The sequence below is a fragment of the Coptis chinensis genome, chromosome 3, assembly GCF_015680905.1.
Source record: "Coptis chinensis isolate HL-2020 chromosome 3, ASM1568090v1, whole genome shotgun sequence".
In the NCBI taxonomy this organism is placed as follows: Eukaryota; Viridiplantae; Streptophyta; class Magnoliopsida; order Ranunculales; family Ranunculaceae; genus Coptis; species Coptis chinensis.
The window spans coordinates 93,360,024-93,385,332 of record NC_141458.1 but is presented as its reverse complement, the minus strand read 5'-3'; the positions used below and the strand labels follow the sequence as shown (position 1 = coordinate 93,385,332).

General features: G+C 37.4%; 3 protein-coding genes across 4 annotated transcripts; 1 reads left to right on the top strand and 2 right to left on the bottom strand.

The window, feature by feature from the left end:
* Positions 1-149: 149 nt before the first annotated feature.
* LOC147511722 (transcription initiation factor TFIID subunit 7-like) lies at positions 150-1,725 on the bottom strand. Of its 2 annotated transcripts, XM_086599410.1 has the most exons (6): positions 1,591-1,725; positions 1,375-1,510; positions 1,171-1,304; positions 959-1,078; positions 767-836; positions 150-504 (listed from the first exon to the last, which is right to left on the bottom strand). In XM_086599410.1, the coding sequence occupies exons 2-6, from the start codon at positions 1,487-1,489 to the stop codon at positions 344-346; spliced, it is 600 nt and encodes a 199-aa protein (XP_086455536.1). In that variant the 5' UTR covers positions 1,490-1,510; positions 1,591-1,725; the 3' UTR covers positions 150-343. The 2 variants fall into 2 exon arrangements, with proteins under 2 accessions (XP_086455536.1, XP_086455535.1); XM_086599409.1 differs by lacking the exon at positions 1,591-1,725 and having other exon boundaries at positions 1,375-1,560.
* Positions 1,726-3,182: 1,457 nt separating this feature from the next.
* Positions 3,183-11,804, top strand: LOC147511721 (NAC domain-containing protein 14-like). The gene is made up of 6 exons (XM_086603385.1): positions 3,183-3,524; positions 3,975-4,240; positions 5,034-5,327; positions 5,427-5,810; positions 10,737-11,185; positions 11,268-11,804. Exons 1-5 carry the CDS (start codon positions 3,359-3,361, stop codon positions 10,758-10,760), a joined length of 1,134 nt encoding a protein of 377 aa, XP_086459511.1. The 5' UTR covers positions 3,183-3,358; the 3' UTR covers positions 10,761-11,185; positions 11,268-11,804.
* A 1,785-nt stretch (positions 11,805-13,589) lies between these two features.
* Positions 13,590-21,606, bottom strand: LOC147511720 (synaptotagmin-5-like). Its single transcript, XM_086603384.1, is given in 17 exon segments — positions 13,590-14,112; positions 14,534-14,647; positions 15,248-15,263; positions 15,265-15,334; positions 15,337-15,436; positions 15,438-15,545; positions 16,678-16,908; positions 16,993-17,143; positions 17,555-17,634; positions 18,775-18,849; positions 18,935-19,036; positions 19,848-19,969; positions 20,995-21,115; positions 21,192-21,242; positions 21,314-21,346; positions 21,348-21,419; positions 21,498-21,606. Coding segments are annotated over 17 exon segments (1,698 nt in total). The 5' UTR covers positions 21,603-21,606; the 3' UTR covers positions 13,590-13,965.
* Between the last annotated feature and the right edge of the window lie 3,703 nt (positions 21,607-25,309).

Here is a 25,309-nt window from a genome sequence, read left to right as displayed (position 1 = left end):
ACAAGTCACAACTCACAAGAGACCTCAAGCAGATACTTCAGCATCTTCCTGTTATTTATTTTATACTTCCATAGCCTAACGCAAAATAAGTATTTAGACACCCCATCCTGAACAACTAAGAAGCAAGCCAGAAACACAATATAACAAAATTATAAGAACAGCCAAATGCACTAACTGTTAAGAACGTCTATTCATACACTCATACATGGCATATATCACAGAGTCGAAAAAACAACCACATTTGTAATGCTTCTACATGCGATTCATGTAGGCATGAAAGCTTGCATCAAGCACTTCAAAAAGATAGCATACACATTGATAACAAAAGGAAGAAAATTGGCTTTCAAGTTGACGTTGAATCGTCAGAATCGTCACTTTCGCTTCTCTCAGGCTGCCTCTCAGCCACTGGAACCTTAGTTTTTGCTTTAGGCACAGAAGCAGCTTTCTCCTGTGCGTTACGTGCACTTCCATCCATATCTTCCTCTTGCTCAACCACTTCAACATGTGAACTGCTTTACTAGTCAAGGAAAGCTACATATAAAAATGAATCACATATAACATGGCGTAGAATATATTAAGGCAACCATTTCTCAAATTCAACCACAATCATACAGCACTAAGAAACAATAGGTACAAATGTAGTGCTGAATTGTGCAGCTCATTGTACAAGATTTGGTGTACTCTCTTGTATGTAAACATAATAACAATTGAGTAGAATAAATATAATAAAATAAAAGTGAAATACGACAATTGCATCAAAGGATATCCACATTCTCTGCTGTTCCACCAGCCATAATATTCACCAGATCTTTCTCAACCCGCTGAACTAACTCAGGCTGCGAATGCATCAAACAAATTGTCAGCACAAAACAATAAGCTCACAAGGCATACATTTACATAGTTTCTCTTCTTTTAATAGAACGATAGAAAGACCCAAAATTATGAGGTGATTGCATACATTAAGATCGGGTTCCCTGCGAAACCTTCTCCTTCGAGCATCCCTCATTGGAGGGGTAAGACCATGCCGGTACTCTATTCCATCTGGACCATTACCACCATCTTCTTTTACCATTATTATCTGTATAAAAATGACGAGTTGAAAAGGGTAAAAGAAAGCGCCCCATGTATGAAAGTATGAGTACAAATAGAAGTGGTGTTAAGTGGTATTACTTGACCAATATCTGCAGTTTTGATTAGCACATTATCATCATAAGTTTTGTATGACTCCACAATGCCAGGAATATCCAAGAGAGAAGCAGGAAAGTGGTCATTACCAATGACAAATGTCCCAGTTCTTCCATCCTCTGCAGCAAAGCAATTCAAGTGTCAGAAATTCAATTTTTACATATTAAAGACAATGAAAGATATGCATACCAGAAAAGGATAAATCCAGTGACTTGTCTTCCGAAGACGAAGCGTTCTCACTTAGAAGGAGATCAATCCTTTCGGCGACGGAAGGTGGCACTCTCAGTATAAACTGTTCTTCCATTATGTTTCAGGCAGTCAAATCCTATAAAAAACCATAATGGCCTCAAAATTGAATATAACCATAACCATACATAGGAAGAATAATAAGTAAAACAAACGTACCTGTTAGAAGAGAGATTTGATTCTGATGGCTTTTATACTCTTCAATTGGATTTATTAAGAAGAATTCATAAATGTCAACATATTTCAGAAAACTCTGGAATACCAACATATTTCGTCAAATTTTCCTATCTCTACTACACATATAATAGCCGAGTAGGCAAATTTAAATCTCTTTATTTATTTAATTTAGAAACACCTCCCTCACTATATTTAGAATAAATCCTCACTTTTATTAATATAATTTAAATAAGGTTTTTTTTTATTAATAATTTAAAAACACCTCTCTAATATCACTTAAATTAAATAATTACCCCCATTTCCCATATTGAAATTAAAACAAAATCTATTTTATTATTAATAATTTAAAAGGAACTCCCTAATATCACTTGAATAGCATAATTATCTCATATTTTGTTTAAAATAAATAAATAGATGAGTCTCTCCTATATAATTACAATTACCATTTATAATTAGAATCCAAATAAACCATGTTAACTATCGATCTTGAGGGACGAGTTTCAAGACTTAAAAAAACCGATGCATAGCAAAGATTTGCATACTTGTTTGTCTAAGATAGTAAGATCAATATCCAGCCTGCTGCTAGGCATTATTGGATTGGGAACAATAGGTCTTGAATCACTACTACTCGGTTGATCCAGTGCTAGTGTGGTCGGCTGTCAACAAGTTGGTCATAGATTCAAAAGTTAGTTTTAGTTTGTTTGGTATAATTGGTCAAGAAAAAAAAGTTCTTAAATGGTCTGATAATAATGACATAGGAGATCTTCATATTAGGGGTTTCTATTGTTTGATCTTCATATATCAGGATGGAGAACATTCAAATTTGTCTGAAAAGATAAGGATGGCATGAACCTTTTCCTTTGATAAAGTTCTAACCCGCCGACAATTCAACTTTCAACGGAATCTTTCATGTTTGAAAAGCTAGACATAGAAACCATTATTGTACCGAATATTGTACGATTTGTAGTGACAGGGATCATAAGGAGGGAGATAGTGGACGATAAAATGTTGTTATCACCAAGTTTTGTGCATCTGAAAATGCTTGAGCCTCAAGTTTTAAAAAAGAAAACATTGGTACTCATTTGCTTTTCCCAGACTTTGGATGGATGCACTTTTTCTTTTGTTGATTATTATTATATGGACGAATGAATGTACTTACATTCAGTAGGTGCAAATAATATCATTCATTCATATATATAAAAATATAAAAGGTAAAGATATTGATTCTAGGCTTATTCAGTACCAAATCTATCCAACTTAGAAACTGGGATGATCCCACTATATTCCATGCATCTCACCTTCCCAGAACATTCAATCCAAATTACGTTACCATGTCGTGACGTCAACACGGTGGGATCAGTACGGAAACATGATATCATCTTCCATACGTGGCACGCTCTTATTAGCTGAATGAAAGTAAAACCCCTCTCATCCCTCATCTCAAACCCCTATTCTTTCCAACTTATTACATTCCTACCACACACAACGGTTGACTAATGGCATCATCGTTATTCTCATAAAGTCCAAGGGCAAACATCCTTACGCGGTATATACGCGCTTTAAAAATAAAAAAAAGGCTGCAGTGAAGAAGAAGATGAGCTAGTGAAACAACACAACACACCATAGAAAACAAACAACCTCTCATGTTAGACCACAGATGATTCGGGAATTCGATTGCATAAAAAAGATTGTTTTTTTTTGTTTTTAAAATACTTTTGTGAGTTATTTAGAGGAAGGATAAAGAAAAAAGATGGCGGTTTTGCCACTTAATTTTCTGCCAGTTGGATATAGATTCAGTCCAACAGATGAAGAATTAGTGAATTTCTATTTGAAGTTGAAGATTGAAGGTCAAGAATCTAAAGTTGAAGCTATATCTGAAGTTGATGTTTGTAAATGGGAGCCTTGGGATTTGCCTAGTAAGTTTTTCTTTCACAAGTTTGTGTCTTTGATGGATTTGGATGAATGGGTGTTGATGTTTATGTTAATTTAGATGAATTTATTGTTTGGGTATTTTTAATTGGTGCTTAATTTAGTTGATAATTGTTAAATTTCATGGTTGGTTTGTTGTGATTATGGGTTTTTGAAGTTATGGGCATTTTAGTCTTTGGATAAATTTTGGATCTTGATATATATATATATATATTTTTGTAATAGGGTGGTTGAATGAGTGTTTGGAGGTTTTGTGTTTCTGAGCTCTGTATGTTTCCATAAGTGTCATTTGTTAAAGATTTTGAGTTCTGTTGCTTCCTAAATAATACTGCTTTTGGCATATTTTGATGTGGGTGTTGATCCCTTACTTAAAATAGGTTGGTACACAAAGTGGTACATTTTTCCTTGATTTTAATTAGTGTTTGTGTTGCTTGTAGGTTTGTCAGTGATAAAGAATGAAGATCCAGAGTGGTTCTTCTTTTGCCCGCGTGATCAAAAGTATCCAAAAGGGCGTCGTTCTAATAGGGCGACGGAAAAGGGCTATTGGAAAGCAACTGGTAAAGATCGAACAATCAAGTCTCGCTCTTCCGGAATGAAATTGATTGGTATGAAGAAGACTCTGGTTTTTCACACTGGACGTGCTCCTCGTGGTAAAAGGACTCACTGGATAATGCATGAATATCATACGAGCTGTGCTGAAGAGGTACTATTTAAAATACCCCTTACAGTGGTCTATATTGCATTTGAACTTGGTGAGCATGGTTTGTTGATTGTTTGTATGTTATGTGAATCGCCAAGGATATTGTTCTGGTTTTCTATTTTGTTGAAGTTGTTAGTTTTCTTTAAGGTTACTCTAAACTTTCTATATAAAACACCTACCAACTATGGACCACTGTCTAAAACTTGTAAACACTATTTAGTAAAGATATTAATACTTTTATTGCATGCCATATATACTTAATGAAAATTTATTTATTTGGAATCGGTTAAGAATGAAGATGACAAAGGTTCCATGAAGATAAAAAGAGAGTAGGCCGGGATGACGTACTTACTAAGAATTGTAGAGTCTGAAGTTGTTCATCATTTTGGTTGCAATGGCGCACTTATAATTCAAGATTCTTTGGGATCCTATTACTCTTCTTTGTTAGCTCCTTGATACACCTAAATAAAAGGAAGTGCCATAGTTGAAATCTTGACGCGAGTGTTTCGAAAAAAGGTATGAATCGTGCTTAATCTATCACCCTTCTTCCAAGTATTGGTGTCAGTTGTAAAATCTCATATTACCAAGTAGCTGTATCTAATACATTTCATGTGTTTTAAGATATTATGTATAGGATCAGTGTGCCTCATATGTAGCTCTTCTACATGATATTTAGATATACTGTATACATTCTTTTCTTGCTCTTTTACGCTCCTTATTTTTCTACACATACTCAGCAGTAAAGCATCCATCCTCATTGTTTGAATTTGTTTCTTGCTTCCTCGACCTTGGGCAGGGTCCATTTGTTCTTTGCCGATTATTCAATAAAGAGAAAGCAGACTCGGAATGTGATGAAATAGAACCAACAGGCTCCTCCCCTACAGCTACCAACTCCTCTATCGAAAGTCTGCGACCAGAGAAGGCACTGATGCAGGAAACTTCTGGAGCAGATCAAATAAAGGAGAATTCTACAGGAGAAGAGAAGTCAGACAACCTAACCTCCTGTACGCCGTTACCTGAACAAAGTTACTCCAATAGTTGTCAGGCTTCCGATGGGGAAGATCATGGAGCAGATTTAAGAGTTGTAGAGGTGAGAAAAGATATTGTTTTTCTGTCTTGTAGTTGTGCTATGTTGCACCTTACGCTGGAAGATGTTTCAGAAACTAAATCTTGTTTCTTGTTTCCTTAGGTGGATCCGCAGTTTGATTATGTGGGTATGCTAGATGATCCCATACTTGAACTTGAACCATTGGATCAAGCTCTGACTCCCCCACATGTTAACATGTCTACTGGTCAAGGATTTTCTTACTCAGGTTCTGCCTTGGCTACCGAGTTTGGAAATGCCCACAATCAGGATGGTAGCACAGAGCAGGATTTATTTGATCTCGATTTCATGGAGAAGGTTTTGGGTAACCAAGACTACTGTGGTGACTCAACTAGTCAGAAACACTATGCTGTTGAGAGTGAACCTGAAGTTGCTTTCATTTATGCGGTACAACAATCAGGAGAATCTGTGTTTGGAAAGGATAGAGCTTCTTGCAGTGATGCAGACAATGAAGGTTTACAGGCACAGGTAAATTGAAACCTTTATAAACGTATGAACTAGGCAATGATTTTAACATCTTAGTAAACGGGCATGCGCGTTGCGCCTGCAAGTGCAATGGCTAGAAAACATAATATCTATTTGCACGATAAAAACTTCAATAAAGAAATCATTCTAGCAAAAACATCATGGACAGTATATATGAAACATAACATATTAAGAGTTAGTATATGTGATGATTTTTTCAAATCTAGAGACACAAGTATTTTGTTAATGATCAAAGAACAATTAGAAGTATTGAATCAAGAAGAAGAGATTTAGAAGATAATAAGTTGAACCACTTTCTTTAATGGATGTCTACGTATCCTGTAAAGAGGAATCAAACTCAAAGCATAGTTCAACTATCATATTTATAAGAATAGATAAGGTTTCCATAATTGCTTGTGAATTAAGTAATTAATGTTTAATTAGGAAACAATCTCTTGTCAAGTCTTATCTAGACTCTTCTAGAAGTTTATGTTTCCCAAATCAATAAGCCTTATTTATTGACTTGAACAACAAGGAAACATGTTTAAATTTGGAGTTCCGAACTTGGTAATTCCGGAGGATTTGGAGTTCCTAGTCACAGGAGTTAGCAATCTGAACCTACTACTCTAACCAATTCCGAATTTCGTCTTTTTATTTCACTCCCGAACCTAAGAGGTGAGTTAGTCATGACCTGGACTTGAAGTGTGTTTTGGTACTTTCTACCCACACTAAGATCATACCTGAGTGTTAAGAATATGTTGTCACATGTCACATATTTATTTGCTAAAATATGTACACACAAATGTCCTCTCTTTTTTCTTTATGGGTTGTAACTCAAACCCTTAAGGAAAAAGGGTAATATCTTGTGTACATATTTTAACGAATAAATATGTGACACGTGGCAACATTTTCTTAACGCTATGGTATGGTCTTAGTGTGGGTAGAAAGTACCATAACACACTTTAAATCCAGGTCTTGACTAACTCACCTCCTAGGTTTGGGAGTGAAATAAGAAGAGGAGGTTCGGAATTAGTTAGAATAGTAGGTTCGGATTACTAACTCTTGACTAGGAATTCCAAATCCGGAACTACCAAGTTTGGAACTCCAAATCCAAACCTGAACATTTTTCCTTATTGTTTAAGTCAATAAAGAAGACTTATTGATTTGGGAAACACATGTTTCTAGAAGAGTCTGGATAAGACTTGACAAGAGATTGTTTTCTAGTTAAACACTAATTACTTAATTCACAAGCAATTGTGGAAACCTAATTTATTCTTATAAATAAGATAGTTGAACTACGTTTTGAGTTTAATTCCTCTTCACAGGATACGTAGGCAACTATTAAAGAACATAGTTCAACTCATTATTTTCTAGATCTCTTCTTTTTCTTGATTCAATACTTCTAATTGTTCTTTGATCATCAACAAAATAATTATGTTTCTAGATTAGAAAAAATCATCACACAGTATATATTATATCGAAAATTGGTGAAGGGTTGTGAATTGAGTGAAAACACAACCTTGATGGAGTAGTGCCAAGCTCAAAATAAAGTAACACATGTAAACCACATACATGGATGGTATGTATTACAAAACAAAGCATTTATGGCAATAACATTCATGTAAAATTTGTAATATTCCAATTTAAAAGGATTTGTATGAATAATGCACTACTGTTATTTAAATGCATAAGTTTTTAGGTCAAGGTAAGGATATTTAACACAGTAATATACCAAACATTTCAACAAATGGTAGGTACAAACATAAAGTCAAAGAGCGTTTAAAAATAACTATATTTTCTCATATAGCATATCGTCTCTGGTTTTCATAACAAATCCGCAATTGGAAGGGCATGAAGTTCAAACTTAGATAAAACTAAATGATTACATGATTACATCATTTAGTTGATCACTAGACAGTTTCGCCCTGAATTTGAGATAGTATTTGGTAATATTTTTTTTTATTCTTTCCGAACCTGCATTTTGAAAGTATATACAAGACATACAATTTTAAGAATTAAGAGCAATTAGCCTTTATTTAGTAATGTTGATCTGGAGGGGGTACAATGTCACAAAAACTATTTATGATGAATTGGACTTGACTACTTATCCATGGCTTATATTGTATTTGAAGTGAGCGATTGCACAATAAAACCATTAATTTGCATACTGTCCTAAAAGTCCAGCCTTGTTGGTGACTAAGCACTTTTCTTGATCAACTTAGTTTCCTAAGCAAAAAACCACCTTTGGTGCTTCAAATAAATCTGGTAAAAGAGGTGGCCTAATGTTTCTAACCTGTGTATCATCCTCTTTCCTAGGTTTTAAACATACTTCAAAGTAGCAAAACTTGAAAGCATCGCTCAAAAATCTTTGAGAAGCACTTCGGACCAAGGCCTAATATTTTGAAATCGGGCGATATTTGGGACCTTTCAAAAATGAAAATATATCGTAAATGTTGATATGTCGGACGATATATCTTTTTTTGTTGATTGGTCAAAAAAAAATTTGTGTCAATATATCAGGAAATATTGTCGATATATAGCGATGCATATCGGAAATATCGAAAAAAATAATAATAAATCAGTCAAACATCGGTCAAAATCAACAAAGTCGGCGGTCAAAATCGGATATATCAGTCGATATATATATATCGATATATCAGAAAACTCGATATATATCTGTTTGAAATTATATCAATATATACATTCGAAATATCTTAATATCTCTATATCGGAGGGGCCAAAAATTGAAATATATTGCCGATATATGGATTTATCGGTCGATATTTTTGGCCTTGCTTTAGACAACTGAATGACACCATCGAGACCTGCTTCACCAGGGTGACTTACAAAAACAGGTATTCCAATTGTATATCTTATATTACATATATATATATATATATATATATATATATATATATATATGATAATTCTCTAAAAAGTAGCTACTTAAGTTAACTTAAAATAAATCGTAAGTAAAACTTCATCTAGAAAATGAATTCAACCCTAATTTTTTTTGTGGATATAATATACTTAACATTACGATCATCTCCACAAAATTTCAGCTCATTTGAAAACCTCTAACATTGGCAAAAAATAATTGCAAAAACTCAACATTTCTGGACAATTAGATTTCTTTTTTAAAATAACAACAATTTTTATCTATGTTAGAGGTTTCTAAATGCGTTGAAATTTTGTGGAGATAATCTTTATGATGAGTGCTTCATAACCACAAAGTATTAGGGTTGAATTCATTTTCTAGGTGAAGTTTTACTTACTTTCTAGGTGAAGTTTTACTTACGTACTTATTTTTAAGTTAACTTAAGTAGCTACTTTTTAGAGAAAGACTATATATATATGCACTCTATTAAGTCACTGTGTTTATACATGGTTAAAAAACTAAATGACTCAGGCGGTTTCTCTCTTATAGATACAAAAGCTTACAAAAAATTTGGGTTGTGTAATTGGTCACTGTGACCAACTTGGTAAAAGGACGAAACAACAATACCTTAAGAAATAAGAACCTACAAAAAAATAAAAAATAAAAAGAACTGAAAAAAAATAAAAAAAAGAAAGATATTGATAATAGGAGTTTGTAAAAGCATATTCTGGGTTCATCTCTCTAAGTTGTATGCTTAATTTGGTAGGAGATTCAACTGCATTTACCGAACTGATGGTATACTGCTGCAACACCTGCTATCCCTGTTGTAGGTCCGCTCCTGTTTGCACTTATACATTTACCGAACTGATGGTATACTGAAATAATATTTGGGGAAATTTCGACTCTAAAGTTGTCAGTACAAAATGTCTAGATGTCTAGAAGCAGCAAATCACAGATAGTGGTTAATGTGAAACATCACATCAATCTAACATGTTCCCTAAATCAACCATTTGCAAACGATTCTATGATGAAACGGATATTTGCGATGGAACACGACATATACAATTTGTCTAGAAGAGTTTTTACCGTTATAGGGAGTTAATGAAAATTAGTGGTATATAAACAACAGAACGAGTGATACCAACTGTAAATCGAAGAATTGAAGCAACATGACTTGAAACACTCATTAGTATTATCATATTAAGGTCAAAGGCACAATTGCAATAAACAAATAAGTAATCTAAAAAGAGGCGGCAGAATACGATACCTTTGCGATTTAAAAATGAATTTTTTGGGGTGAAAGTCTTGAATAAAACAACAACAGTCATGAATGACTGGAACTGTAATGTAAACAGGAAAAAATCGAAACAGAGATCCTTCAAAACCTGCAGCGATTAAAGAATAAAAAATACTAAAACAGTTTTCGGAAACTGTACCGTTAAAATAGGGATGTTAGAAGTCTTCAATTCCAATGAGGATGCACCCTTTTACTTTAGCCTTTTGAAAATAACATTGTACCAAAGTTGAAGGCAATATTCGGCGAGTATTTATCAAGTTTTGGTGGGAAGAAGGTATAAAGTGAAAACTCGAAATAGAGAACATAAGGAATCTTGATTTTTAAGTTAATTTGGGAATTAGAGAGGGGGGTAATGTCAGGAGCGGAGAAGTCGGAACGGTTTTCTCTTTCTTAAAATGGTGTCTCTGTTTGCTGAAGAATTAGAGTATTTTTATAGTGTGGGAATATTCTAAATTACTGATATACCCTTTCTGCGAAGAGCAAAAAGAATGTGGCTGTCCAACTTTCTGGTACTCTTTTTGATTAAAACTGTGGTCTAAAACCGAAATGAGGAACTAATCGAAAAAGCAAGTATTGGCATTATATATAAGATAAGACCATGAATCCCTAATTCATTTCTTGTTGGTGTAAGCAACCAAGTAGCTTAAACACTGGTTCTGATCTAAAGTTTTCATATTTTGTACAAAACCATCTAGTATGATTGACTGTACTTCAATGTACTTATGTATGTTATTTATGTTTCTTGATATTCCAGACTTATTCGAAAGTGGAAGCTTAAGCCTTGGTATGGACTCGCCCGTGGTTATGCACAGGCATAGAACGTTTCAGAAATAAACAGTATTGACGGATTCTATGGGGATGAGTTCTGGAGTGGAAATATGAGTATCGGTTTGGTAACCCTGCTGCATTGGAGTCTCCAGCCGATGACTCTGCTACATACTACAGCAATTCCATCAAGAATATTGGATCTCTAACTTTCGAGCAACTCCTCTTGATGATGATAAAGGCGTTGTAGGGACAGGGGTCAAATTAAGGACCCACCACCCACAAAGTCATACAAGTTCTCATAACTTGGTATATCAGGGCAACGCCCCAAGAAGAATTCGTTTACAGAAAAAACTCACTCGCAGAGTAGCTTCCTTCAAGGGGAGAGAATCAAGTGGCAGTGCAAAAGACCAGGAGATAAAACCAAAAATTCTCGAGGTGAGAAGTTCGTCAATCGAAATAAAGGTTAGTATCTGATAGTTACTCGTGAACTCAAAAGATGTTTTTTTTGTTGTTGCAGAGTACTGGCGAAACCAAAGACAATGCAACAGTCGTGCTGCAGTCTGCTAACGTCGCAGCTTCTGAGGATGGTGTTGATATCTCCTGTGAATTCAAAACAAAGCTGAGGTTGAGATCAAGATCGAAACGTTATGGTAAAACTGACAGTGGACAACAGGATATATCTGTAGCTGCTAAGGCGTCTACCTTGCGGCCCTTTAGCTATTCGTTTCCTTATTTTGTCTTTGGGGCGGTATTTACAATCTCGGCTGTGCTCCTTGGTGTGTGGCGATGCTTGACAACATAAATCCTATTCTCCTTTCAGTTCTATATTAGGACATATAACTGCTGTAAATGGAGAGGTTTTTGGTTAGTGGGAGTAGAATTAGGTAATATGTATGCATATGTGTGTATAATTTTATGCAGATTGTACTGGCAGGATTTGAGGGCTTTGACTCTGATATATTGAAGGCAGTGTTTGCTTTCGCCTATATGTATGTAAGGTAAAGGAAAAGAAACAAGACAATTGCGGTCTGCATATAGAGTTCCATTTTGACTACATAGAGTTCCATTTTAACTATTCGTTCTGCCCCAGTTTTTTCTTTTCTTTTCTCTTTTCTTGGCTATATCTTAATTACCACGGAATATTTTATCAGCAAGTGCTATAAAGCCTATAAGTATTGGATGAGAAGGCACCAGTGTCTTCAATTTGCAATTAAGTTGTAATGTTCCTTGTTCGTATATTTGGCTGTCAATAAATCTGTTCCAAGTCTTGTACGTGTTGCCATGTTGGTTTCAGTCTTCGGAAACATATATTGCTCGAACGCTTATGAGTTCTTTCTGAACTTGCTATGGCGGGAAAAAAAACGAAAAGAATACGAGACTTATTTTCTTTTAATGTATCTCCTGTATCCCTTTGTTCCCAGAGAAACTATAACTTATATGCGCTATGAAAGTGTTCCTACCAATTAACTGTATTCTCTTGTTGCTGGCAACAAATTGCTAAAGAGCCACTGTTCAAAAACGAGGCAGCTAGCTATCAATGTACACAAAGTTGTACACGTACAGAGTCAATAACCGTTGGGTTAGCCCAATCTGATGGTTAGATCAATCTACACATTTGGACAAGTCACAAAGTTAGTCCCCAGTAGTCAAAGTTCATTTTCTTGTTTCTTATAACGTCGATCAAAACTCGATGCAGCAGTAAGAAATAGTTTCCGGTTTCTTAACCAGAAGTGATTTGCAGAAGTTCTTGGTTGGAAATATGGAAAACCGTCACAAGAAGTTTGGGTGTAACTACTGTAAGAAAATTACTAAAATTACGAGTTACGGTGGTGTTAGAAGAGTGAAAATACACTTAGCTGCAGAAAAGTGTAAGCTGGTTCCTGTTGAAGGGCGTAAGTTGATAATGAAACTGTTGACGTATTTCGAGTAGGGTCAACAAATCCTACGGTTCATTTTTAGACCGTGTGGTAATGCCAACAGCTCGATCTGTTTATATCATGAGAGTATCATGTATTTACGAAGGATATGGAACACGATCTTAGGGAGGCTAGGCCGTTGGTTGGTCCGCTCCCAAAGGAGTGTGGTTCATAAGGAGTAATAAGACAGATTCTACTGTCCGTTGTCCGTATGGAGTTACACAGATTCTGTCCCAATACAATCCACTTACATCATTAATTGTTTTAATTTTCCTGTGAATATCTACTCGACCAGACCTGATCACTTTCTTGAAGTGGGATAATACTTCTACCCATACATTGTGCACCTTGGCGCTCACATGAACGAACAACGAATTTGGTTGTTATTGGAGGCAAACGAAAGAGAGGAAGTCGATATCTAACAATGAAAACGAACGATTTGCTAACAAAAACAAAAGAATGACACAACTCGTGTTTTGCAGTCTATTGCAAGATAATCAGATCCCAACTCCCAAGTTGGGGAGAACAACGAGCCAGAATTGTGGCTCCAGCAGCTGCAGTTGCAGATGGGGAAATCTGGCAGAGGCACTAGAGTCAGAAATCCTTGCAGCCGCTGCAGCAGGAGTGACTGCAGCACAAGAACCGGTCTTGCCAGAAAAGGTTTTTTTCCTGCAGCGCCTCTAAATGCGAAACCAGTACAAGCAAGTTGTTGCTCAAAGCGAGAAATGCATTACTTCTTCGGACAACAATGCAATAGACAGTTCAAAAAAGGGGCTCGCAGAAAATATTTTTAATTTTTCAAGTATTGAACACCCAAAATAGATTCAAAAGGGAGAAATGACTTTCTTTTCAGTTCAAAGAAAAAAAATAATAAAAACTCGATGCAGCAATTAACAAAAACCAAAGTCCCTGAAATCAAGTCAGATAGCAACCCCACAAAACTTCTATAAATGAACTGTGCATGAGTTTCTCATATACATAACCATTTTGGATCATTTCCCATTTACAAAAACTTTCCATCCGTTTCCTACTTAATCTACACATCAAAGTTTTGGCAGTTATTGGGTACTTCTAACAATCATTTGCCTGACGTTCTCATGTAAGCTTCCAAAAATTGAAGTCTGGCTTTGACTGAAAAACACCTGGAAGACAATGCATAATGTACAAGGACTTCACAACTTACAATCTTCTTCTTACTTCCACTGGGAGAACAAGACCAAGTATACATATCTATATGCTCAATAGCAGAACACCCCAATGCAAAGAATATTCCATCAAACAGAGTTGTAGTTGTCAAATTCAATTGTCTCGGTAGATTGGTTGTGGTGCCCACTTGAGATGCAAATTTAGCTTACCTGATTTTGTCCCATCTATTGGAAGTGAATCCTTGTATTCCCCTTCTAATATTACTCTAGTCAGCGTTAAAATGCATCTTCCCATATGGTCCTGTAGTGATAATACAAATACAACATTTAACTTCAGTTGCAAAAGGCGTTCTCTTAGAAATGTTAACCAATATATTGAACCCAAGGAAGGAATATTATAATTATTAAGTCGAAGTGTCAAGTGCGTGACTATGTCATAGAAGGAGAAAAGCATAGGGTGAAACTGGCTAAAGGTAGCAGACCCAAACTATACAAGAAGCAGGTTGGCTGAATACTGAATTGCTGATATACACAAGGAACAAAATCGATTAAGATCAGGGTATATATAGGTACTACTGCTGAGTCAAACAAATGATGCCAATGCTGCATATAAAACAGTGTAATATTTGATTGGGGATTATCATGTTTGGATTCTCAGTGTCTTAAACAAATCTAGCATAGCATCACATCTAAAGAACTGGTGATAGATCAAAGCAAATTACCTTCCCAAATGTATCGTGGTCATAAACTTCAAGAATTAGCATATCGTGTAAGCCATCCTCCACAACAAAGTCAAATGTCTGATTCCAAACTGGATTAAGGCTCTCATTCACAACCTGGAAATGCAATACACATTTTCAGAATGAAACTATCGATAGTACATAATAGAAGCTAGAAATTCTACACAAAAAATCAATCATCATCCCAATGGGTAAAAATCTGATCTTGAGGATGCAATAGATTATCATGTGCACAGCACATGCATAATGCTACAGCTAGAGTTCATCTTTTATTCTACTTCTATTTTAAATCCTTAGTTAATTAGAATTAGACTAGCTTCTATTTTAGTTTCCCAAGTTCTATTATGATTAGGATTTGTTAACTAGTTCTCTATATAAGCAGATATAAACCTTAAGATTTTCAGACTTGATTTATTATTAGATTGAATTTATGAAATTCGTTTTTATTCATTAAACCCTAGTTTTGGGTATTTTTATACATTAGCATTATCTATTGTTCTTGCTTCAGCGACAAAGATACATCAAAATCAGATCTATTTTTTTATTGGCAAGCCTGTTTTAAATGAGATCAGTAACTCTTTAAAAATCGGATCCATAGGGCCGGTCATAGGTTCATAACCATCAAATATAGACACTATTTTGGACATCCGTTCAGGAAAGGACAAAGGAAATTACGTTTTCAACCAATTCACTCACCCTGGTTTTGTTTTTGATTCTGTTTTTTCATATGAAGGACAACAAAGGGGTCAGCTTTTCCCATTAAATCAGCTGCAGGCAAGTCTTGGCGGATATCACCGTAACAGAAAGAACTCCTCTCACAATGACTTCCTTCCTCTTCTGAGTTGGTGTTTTCTCAGTATCGTTAGCTTCTGCTCCATCTATCCCACTTTTTGAGTGCCTTTTCCAATGATGTTGCCATTGAGAAATTTGGGGCAAAAGGATTGGTAAAAGCCATTTTCCATGCGAAAGGAATGTAGAGAAGCTCCAGATGCACCTAAGCCAAAAATATAGAAATATAAAGGCGGATTACCTCCATCTGAAGAAATCCATGTGCATCATACACATACATAAAATACAATGTCTTAAAATAATATAATATTTTCTAAAAAAAAACAGGCGGACTCGGTTTTCATAGTAAGAAAAGAGTCCAAACTCTCTGACTTCATGAAATACAATCAACATATTTAATTACACACACACACACACACACACACACACACACACACACACACACACACACACACACACAGGGGGATAGAGCCACTCCCAAAACATACAAAGCCATATCTCATCCTACCAGTTGAATTAAGGGCAGATATTTTGTAGATATGATCTCCCCACCACGAGTAACATGCTCACCAAATTTGGCTCATTCAAATATATCTAACCTAATCAAATATTATTATGAAATTGGAAAATTCTGGACCGTTAGATAAACATTCAAAATTGAACACTAGTTTTCGCTTAAGATTAGACATATCCAAATAGGATGAAATTTTGTGGGCATATTATACATTAGAAGATCATATCCACACAAAATCAGGTCTTAATTCAATTTGTAAGTCGATGGAGTGGCTCTATCCCCTCCCCATAACTTCACGGAATCCTGAACAGGGGCGAGTCGGCCTCCCTGTGGTGGCAAGCTGTAATTCATTCCGCCAAAGGGAGGCCAATTTCCAACTTGAGTAATAATTTTTTCTTCTCTCTTCTTTACAGGTCAATGCAAATTGCAGGATCTCGTTGTTTGGAAAACAACAGTGGAGTTGAACACTTTTCATGTCTATTAAAGAATTAAATTCATCCCCAGTGTCATTTTGTAAATCCCTCCATCACCATATTGATTTAGGAGCAAATATTTCACAGAACTAATTCAATATTCGTTAAAGTAACTTGTGCCAATTTCGTGGAATAGATGAAAGAGTGCTCCATATGTGAAAAAAGATTCTACCTCTTTTTACCGTTCACAATATATAAATTGGACTTTGCTTTTCTTTTGATAGAAACCTATTCAATCATATGTTGTTGTAGTAAAGTAGTTGATCATTTCTTTTTCTACATGTGTTTTCTCTCTATTGCTTCTAGACACATAAATTAGTCTACAGAACTGAAGAATTTTGTGCGCTCACCTGACCCCTGTTCTTATTATCTCTTTGAACTTCCAGATCCTTGACCAACTTCAACCAGATATCCTTCACTTTCCCAGGCTCTAGGTCCTTTAACCGTACTTGTGCACATCCAATGAGTTCAGACGCTTGAAGTCCTTCATCATCAAAAATCTTCACAACCAAGTGTTGCGTAGACGCATCTTCTACAACAAATTCGAAATGCTCGTTCCAAACAGGATTCAACTGGTTGTTCTGGAGAGAATTATAGAAAAGTGTGCTAAGAAAATGAAAGAAGATAAAATGGAGAAAGCTGGGTAAGAATATCAGACCACCTACAATTGTTTTGCTTTTCTTTGTTCTGTCACGTAATGGTCGCACATACAATACAGCATAAGGATCGGATTTCCCAATAATGTCCTTATTAGTCAATTCTTTGGCTTGCACAAGCTTCACTTCTAATGTTCCAACAGGCTTAAGCTCCAGGTCACTACAAAAGAATAAAATTGCAGATAAGGGAAGCAACACGAAACAGAAGACATGGTGCTGTACTGCTGCTTGAGCATTTGAATATAGAACATCAAAAAGTACCAGTCTCAAAGGAAACAGGGTTGACATACTTGGCATATATATGTTTATGTGTGCTTAAGTACAACTTAAGAACATATATTTGGCCAATCTTTTAGAGTGTAAAATCTATCATGTTTCATGTTGCTTATTCTGACTCAAATTTTGATTGTCTGCTATTTATCTATTGGCTTATTGCTAAAGTTAGTAGACCTGATCATGCTCAAGATGTATGAAAAGACAGACTTAGTGCTGAATGTTGGTGGGGCCAACTATGATCCATGAAAAGACGGACTTAACTTTCTTAACCAAGCATTGATACAAACAAGCATACCTATAATCCCCAGGTAAAATAGGAACAACTTTTCGCACTGGCCATGTCAGGGAATCTTCAATAGCATCTCGTATTGTTCCCTGCATAAATGGTGTAGCAATTTCAAATTTAATGCATGCAAGACAGATTAACCAGGCTCTTAAAAATTGAATATGCTACTATGTCTATTTTATTGCATAAACCAGAGACCCACAGCTGTCATATCATTCTCTTACAACCCGAACCTGCGGTAAAATTAGTCTATCTACAAACCTGGATACATAGAAAAAAAATCCATTCAATGCAACATAGCGCCCAGTAATATTGCCAAGTCTAATTACGTTATTACGGTACTATTTTCAGCGTTACAGTAGGCTAGTGAAACAAGCATATAGCGGCGGTTCTTTCTCAAATGAGTTCTAAAATGACCAGCACAGGCATGATTAAAATGTACCATTCATTTTGGGTTCACAGTTAAAATCATGCACAAGATAATTCTTTACTGGAGGGATTTTGATTTACAAAGCAACTCCAACTCTGAAATCAATAGCTGCCAGCTAGCACCAATATATACGGCAACCATTGAAGAACAGAACAATTGAACTTCGCTAATCTGGAACCTATTTATGTGAATGAAAAAGTTTAATTAAATAAACTGTAAAGGAGCTATCTTTTCTGTCAGAGAACGAATGAATTTTTTTTATCTAGAAAGTTACATGTGAGGCGAGGTACTGAGTCATTCAAAACCATCACATCCACCAGAAGTAACTTCAAGATTGCAAGATAATGCTTGTTAGAAACAGAAGAACCATAGCGGTGGAAAATATATTGAGCTTGTAGAAAATGTATACATGCCCCTAGATAATCTTCCAAGTACAAGGCTTAAACCCAGTCAGCATCTGCAATAGAAAATTTTGGGTCGTTTAATTACATCCATTAGCTTTTCTTCTATAAACCTGTTTTTGGCTAAGGAGTTTGGCATTTTATGGATCTCCCTAATCAAGTAAATAGGCTCACCAACAAGGGATTAGATGTTTCTATAGAGCAGGTGATCAAGCTAAGACATTGGAAATGATTGGTGTAACTAGGCCATATTTGTATACAGCTAACCCTTTATGTATTCTGTTTCCTTTTACTTTCCTAATAGAATACTTTGGTAAATTTTCCAGGTATCCTATCACACAAACATCAAACTGCTCAAGAGAATAAAAAAAAAATGATTAAAAAGACTGGTATAGAACCTCAATAGCATCATATATCCCAGGAATTGATGATATGTCTCCGCCAACAACTTTAAGTGTGAAATCCATCTTTTTCTGCCAATCAAACATCAAGTTGTTGTCAGGTCACAGATTATGTTTGATTACACGATGGACATAAAGGTCTTCATAAACACCAAACCTTTTCTCTTAAAGAATAACAAACGGCTCCAAAGCAAGGGAACTCATCAACCAGTGGCCTAAAGATTAACCTAAAAACCCCAGTAAAAGCAACATTTTTAACCTAGACAGAAAACATATAAGAAATCATTAGAATCCCTTATTTCGTACATTACATAAAAACAGTAAATCCTAATTATAAGAGAAAAGAGTAAGTTAAATTTCAATAGCTGATGCTCATGAAATACCACAAGGAAACATCTCATTTTCAATGATATAGTGGGAACAGAAATTATTATTAGTTAAAAAATGTGTACATGTTTTCTTTTTATTTGTGTTTATATTTTTTTTTTTTTTTGGGGGGTGTTATGTTGTTGATTTCTGTGAGTTTTTTGTCTAGGTTTTTTATTTAAGTGCCTTTTAAGAGAACTGGATGCATAAAAAGGACAGAGCTCGACTTGGTAATGCAACAGGATCAACGATGGTGATAAACTTGGAAGAATGGCAACTCCTTGTCACCAAGAAATATGAACCATAATCTTAAGGTAGTACAAAGTACTAAATCCATATCATGGTAAAAAAGCATTTAACTAACATTTTTTCAACTGGCCAGTATTCAGTTCAAATTGAACAGGCACAAGTCACTCAGTCAATTATTTAAAGATGATCTGCCCACTGCTCATGCTAACACTGAACAATAATGACACAGTCAAACATCTAGTTGAGTGAGTCCTTTCATTGTACGTAAACAGTGTGTGATTTTCCTAATAGAGATAATAATGGCCATTCATCTTTCTTTGGTGGTAGATATATTTCAAGAATAATATAATATAACAGTCCATGCAAGTTCTTTATATTACAATTTCATAAGAAGAGAGTGTATCGAATAGTAAAGGAAATGTAGAACTAATAAGCTCAAGCAATTAGAAAATCACCTGAACAGGTAGGGCAACACCTACTCTAGTCTTAATGTCAAGAACAATGCTTGGATTACCGTCCCACTGCAACTCCAATTCCATTGTGATGCCCTCACCACAATCTTCAACGATTGATACTCCTAAAGAACATGATCAACTTACATGAGAATATAAGCAATGAAATCAAAGGAACTGACATATAGATAGGACAAAGAAGGAGAGTGTAATCTCATAGATCATTGCTGTTATTATGTAAGAGCTTTGAGATCCCTAAAAGACCAAGCTAAAGATGTGGAACCTGATGTATAAAAGCGGGCATCAATGAAACGTAGATATTAAATTAAGTATAATTATTGTCCCTAACCTCGGTGATTCTGAAACCTTTTATAGTTTAACAACCTCACGGGCTGCATCGCTTAACTCAGTGGCTCCTTGAAATAGACTCCACCACACCACATCAAGGAAGGTTTACAGAGCCCCTAATAATTCACCCACTTTAGGCTCACGCACCAGTAGTTGGCCAATCAAATCCCAAAGTACATTGTACGGGCCTTCCAGAAAGACGGGAATAAGAGGATCTCTCTAAGTATGAGAGAAGCAAACTAGCCCTGACGTGATAGAGACGACTTGGTTGGGCAGCATGGCAACCAACTTTAAGAAGGCTCAATTGAAGTCCTAAGACTTCGTAGTAACTAGGACTCAATGGTTTTATAATCCACATTGCATCTTTTGTGGGTTACTTTGCCAACAACGTTGTGCCAAGGGATCAAAAGGTGCAATGGGAATGATAAGTGGGTTAAGAGGTGCTAACCTATTATGTCAAGGTTAACATGCAGATACTTGCTCAACCCCACTCATTTTGGAGTTTTACTGAATTTTACAACGGTGACCCAACAAGATAGTGTACCACCAAAAAATATTGACAAGGGCATGATATTGACAAAAAAAAATAACACAATTCATATGGTAACTAATGTTGACAGGTATCATATAAGTTTGACATAAGTACAAGGTCAAATACAGTAATGAAAGTGATAAAGTTTGGACCACAATTAGCTACCATCAAAACTACAAAAAAGAAGACAATATTTAACCATGATAAGTGCACGTAATGTAACTTTAGGAGACCATAAACAATCATACTAAAGGGACAGCTTAAACTAACCTGTAAATTGAGGAGCAACTGTACCGAGAGTCAACTTGGAAAACTTAAGTGAAGATAAAATCACGGGTCGATATTGTTCAAGAACTGGCTCTACATTTGTCCTTATCAGCTCTGATGCTGCCTGTTTAACCTCTCACCAAATCAAACTACCATTTCCACAAATATAACATAAAATTTACTAAAATTAGGATACTGACCTCATTAACATATGGCCAGATCTTTGTAAGTTCTAGATTAAGCCATTTTAACTAGCAAAACAAAAAAAAAAATCAGTAACAAACAAAGAGACAAATGGGCACAATTGGAATAAAAATTACACCTTCTGCCTTTGTGAGAAAACAACCCAAGAAGGGGTAATATTCAGCTGGTAGAAGTTTCCTGGAATCCTCTACCGTCATTCTAGCAAATGCCGCAATTGCCGCCGCCTAAAAAATATCAAAATGAATACTTATACTTGGGGATCAATTATATCAAAAATAAAATGGATGTTGAAAAACATTTACCAAATCAGTACGCTTCTTAGATCGGGTATTTTCACAATTAACAAAAGCAACAATGATTCCAATCCCAAACAGAACCCCAACAATCAAACCAAAAAAAAAAGACATCTTTCTCTACAAATGTAAAAACAGAAATTTTCTCTACTTAAAAGAAGTCTAGTGTAGTGAGATTGAGATGAGTGGGGGGCGTTTTGGGAAAAAAAGAAAAAATCTTCGGTATACAGCTGGTTGCTGTAGAGGAGAAAATGGAAAAAAATGAGGATGTGTCTCTCTTGGTTTTGGAGTTTCTAGAAGGGGGAACTTCAGAGGTTTTGGCTTTATTACTTTGGCCGCCCGTGGGGTGTATTACACGTGACTTTGTCTGCCGACTAACTAACTATAAACTTATTTGCACTCACTATCGTATGGGGTGTGAGAACAAACGGGGAAGATAAAAGTAGCCAGCGGACAAGAGAAAGAGTGCTATATGGGCTGCTAGGCAAATAGTTGACGCTTCCGTGCTGCCTGCAACTGATCAAGTTCCTCCGAATAGACGATTTACAGTTACTTTTGAGTCCAATGAAATGTTGCCCTCTGGTTTAAGGTACTCCTGGGTAGTCCCTCCTGCATGTCCTATATGTAGGGGAGCAATATCCCCACTAAGGAACATTGCAGACGCATTTTAAGCACAAGCGACCTCAACGATCGACCTCCAAGACCGATCAAGGAGCGGCGACTCTTTACAAGTAGGTGGTAATGAACAAAGATATCTCAAGATTTAACGCTTTGCCGAGACATTTAACGCCCACCGGATGTAATCATTGCTAAAATCTTATTTGTATTCCCCACCAGGAAATAGGGACTACCGCGCTTAACTCCCAATCAGTATGACTCACACCAAAACCACTCCAAAGACTCATTCACGATCTCTACCCTACATTTGTACACAAAGGGTACACGGTCCGAAAGGATCTCCGCTCCCAAAATCCTATAAATACCATCTAATCGGAACTACGCTCGGACCGATTCTTCTCCCCAACAAAAAGGAAGAACAAGAGAAGATATCGTAGGCGGTTAAAGCTTGGCGACCTCGGCCCCATCCAAAGTCCAAACCCATCTCGACCTCTTCTACTATAATCGAAAAACTAAAACGCTCCTTTACATCAAGGCCGCCTCGTGGTTTCGACATCGAGAGCCACTTTTAGATCGGGTTCATCCATCTCTAACTCTCCACCCCGAAGCATGGTTAGCATAGAAGATCAAGTTGAACCTCGCCCACCGGTTAGGAATAACGAATGAGAGCATTTCCTTGCGGGGAGGAAAATGCTACTTTACGTGCTTTCGGTGGATAGTTATCAAGAACAACAAGTCGGAAACGGCCGAACACAAGATCAATGACGTTAATCGCCAGTTTTAACGAAGTTATCCCAAAGGATTGGCCGGACTCTCCGAAGAAGAAGGACTTCGACGCATTGTACACAAGATGCTTAAAACGATCGCGCGATCTCCGCTCACCGCAGAGGTCCCTCGGAAATCCTCTCCACACGACTTTATCCAGCCACGCTTTCCCATATACGACGGCAAAGACATGCCCCGGTTAAAGACGTGGCTCGCTATATTCGAGTTTGGCACTCTATAGCTCACCCGAAGTTTGATTATCTCCACTGCAGATTATTTCCATTAGCCCCCGAGGATGGCTCTAGATTGGTTCTTTTTAATCGAGTCCGATTCTATAAACACTTTCGAACAAATTTCATCGATTTGTTCGCCCGGCCAAGACGCCCACAAAAGCGGAAGAAGGCGATCTTGATTCTCTGTTTCAATTATCATTCAAGGAGGGCTTAAACTATTCGTGAGTTCCTAGGGACGGTTCAAGGCCGAATCATTGCATGGAAAGTGGCTTTGAAAGAATCTTTTCGCCACACCGCCTTTTCCAATGCTTGCCGAAGTCGCGAAATAAGCGACCTAGCTAGGTCGTTGATGAAGGAACGCCAGAGACATCGTCCGAGCTCTACGCCGCTTCGTGGATAAGTACATCAAGTTGCAAGAAACTTTAAAACTCCATGGTTTAGCAGTAGAGCCACGAGGAGGTCGAAGTCTCGGATCGTTCCCCACCGGGCAAGAAGCGCCAGTCGCGATGCCCAAATTTCGTGCGATCGATAACAACAGAGAGTTCATCGTCCCGACACGTTCCCCTACCACATAATGGATAAGATTAAGCGCCTCATTTTTCCGCCAACCATCCCACGCCCAGATCGACTGGGTAAGCCTTTTTGTGCATTTCATAAAGCAAAGTGCCATGAAACCGATGCATGCCGGGGCTCAAGCATTATCTCCAAGACTGGTGGAAGCCGGTTATATCAAACATTACATTAGCATTCCCGATGGCGACTGCGCCACAAGTTGATGGCTCGTCAGGTAATGAGTCGGTCTCCACCTCACCATCACCGCCAAGGATACTGTGCTCGCCCTCACAAGAGGACGCCCCGCGGATCGTTTCGCCACGAGAGAAGGCAAAGACTCGTCCGGATCGTGACAATGCTCTCGACTATTCATGTGATTACCTTTCCGGACGACTCGGTAACCTCTTCCCGAGAGAAAAGACGCCGGGTCGGCGCTCTTCGTGAAGTCTATCATTTTACTTCATTGGGCAGCTCACGCCCGCTGGTTCAGTCGCAAGCAGCGCAGCGATATCATTTTTCACAGAGGCCGACTTAAACAAAGTCCGCCTTTCCTCATAATGACGCATTGGTCGATTTCATGTCAAAATCAGCGATCGATAATGTCAATGGCCCCGATCGACCTCGCAGTTCTGTGGACATCTTATTTTACCACACCATGCAAGAGATGAACCTCCCTAAGTCCGTTCTAGTCTAATCTAATCGCTTCCCCTTTACGGGTTCAATGGCTCCAGAGTCAACCCATTGGTGACATTATCTTACCAAGATCGGTGGGCTCTCGAGGAGGATAAGATTACCCGCAATACTCCGGTTTCACCGCGTTCTCGACGACAAAATTCGCCATACAATGCCATCTGGACGACGCTGGATTCATCGATGCGGTAGTCGCATGATCCACTTTACATCAAGTTCTCCGCTTCCCGGGACCTCGAGGGCATGATGGAGCTTAGAAGCAATCAACTTGAAGCGCACCATTGTAAATCCAGTCCAATCAACGATCGACCGCCGCGGAATTGCTTCCCACCATATATGAGCCCTCCAGCCTACACAATGGCACGCGGACTTAGTCGCGAGAAGTCCAACCCCGAATCGCCAAGCGTAACGCTGGGGCTCTTCCCAAGCGAAGTTCTCTCCAATGCCGATACCTGCACTTTCGCCCCCGAAGTCCTCAATGCACCCGAAGACCTCTAGCTTTGACCCAAATGGTGATGGCTGGCCGTCGGTTAAAGTTTCGAGATCGTCTCAGCCCATGCCGCTAAGGCCGCCATTAAAGCGCAATAGCAGCCGCACATCATCAATATGTTTGCAGCCAGGTCCCACTCCCCGTTGGTTGGCTACCCCCGCCGTTCGCCGAACAGTCGCTTCCACCATCATCAAATCACCGATCGCCCCATCGTCCCAGATTTCAGCGCTTCTCGGAAGCGTGAGTCGCCAAGTAGTGCTTTGCCGCGGTTGTAAAACCCCAATGGCAGAAAAAGAAAAAGTGAATCTTGGCACGTATTATCTACCCGGTTTGTATATGTAGGGGCTAACCTCGACCCCACACTCAGATCCCAACTTGTAAATTTCTTATCAATGAATAAAGATGTTTTGCTTGGTCGATATCGATGTGCCCGAATCGATCCTAACCTCGCTTGCCACAAATTAAACGTGAAC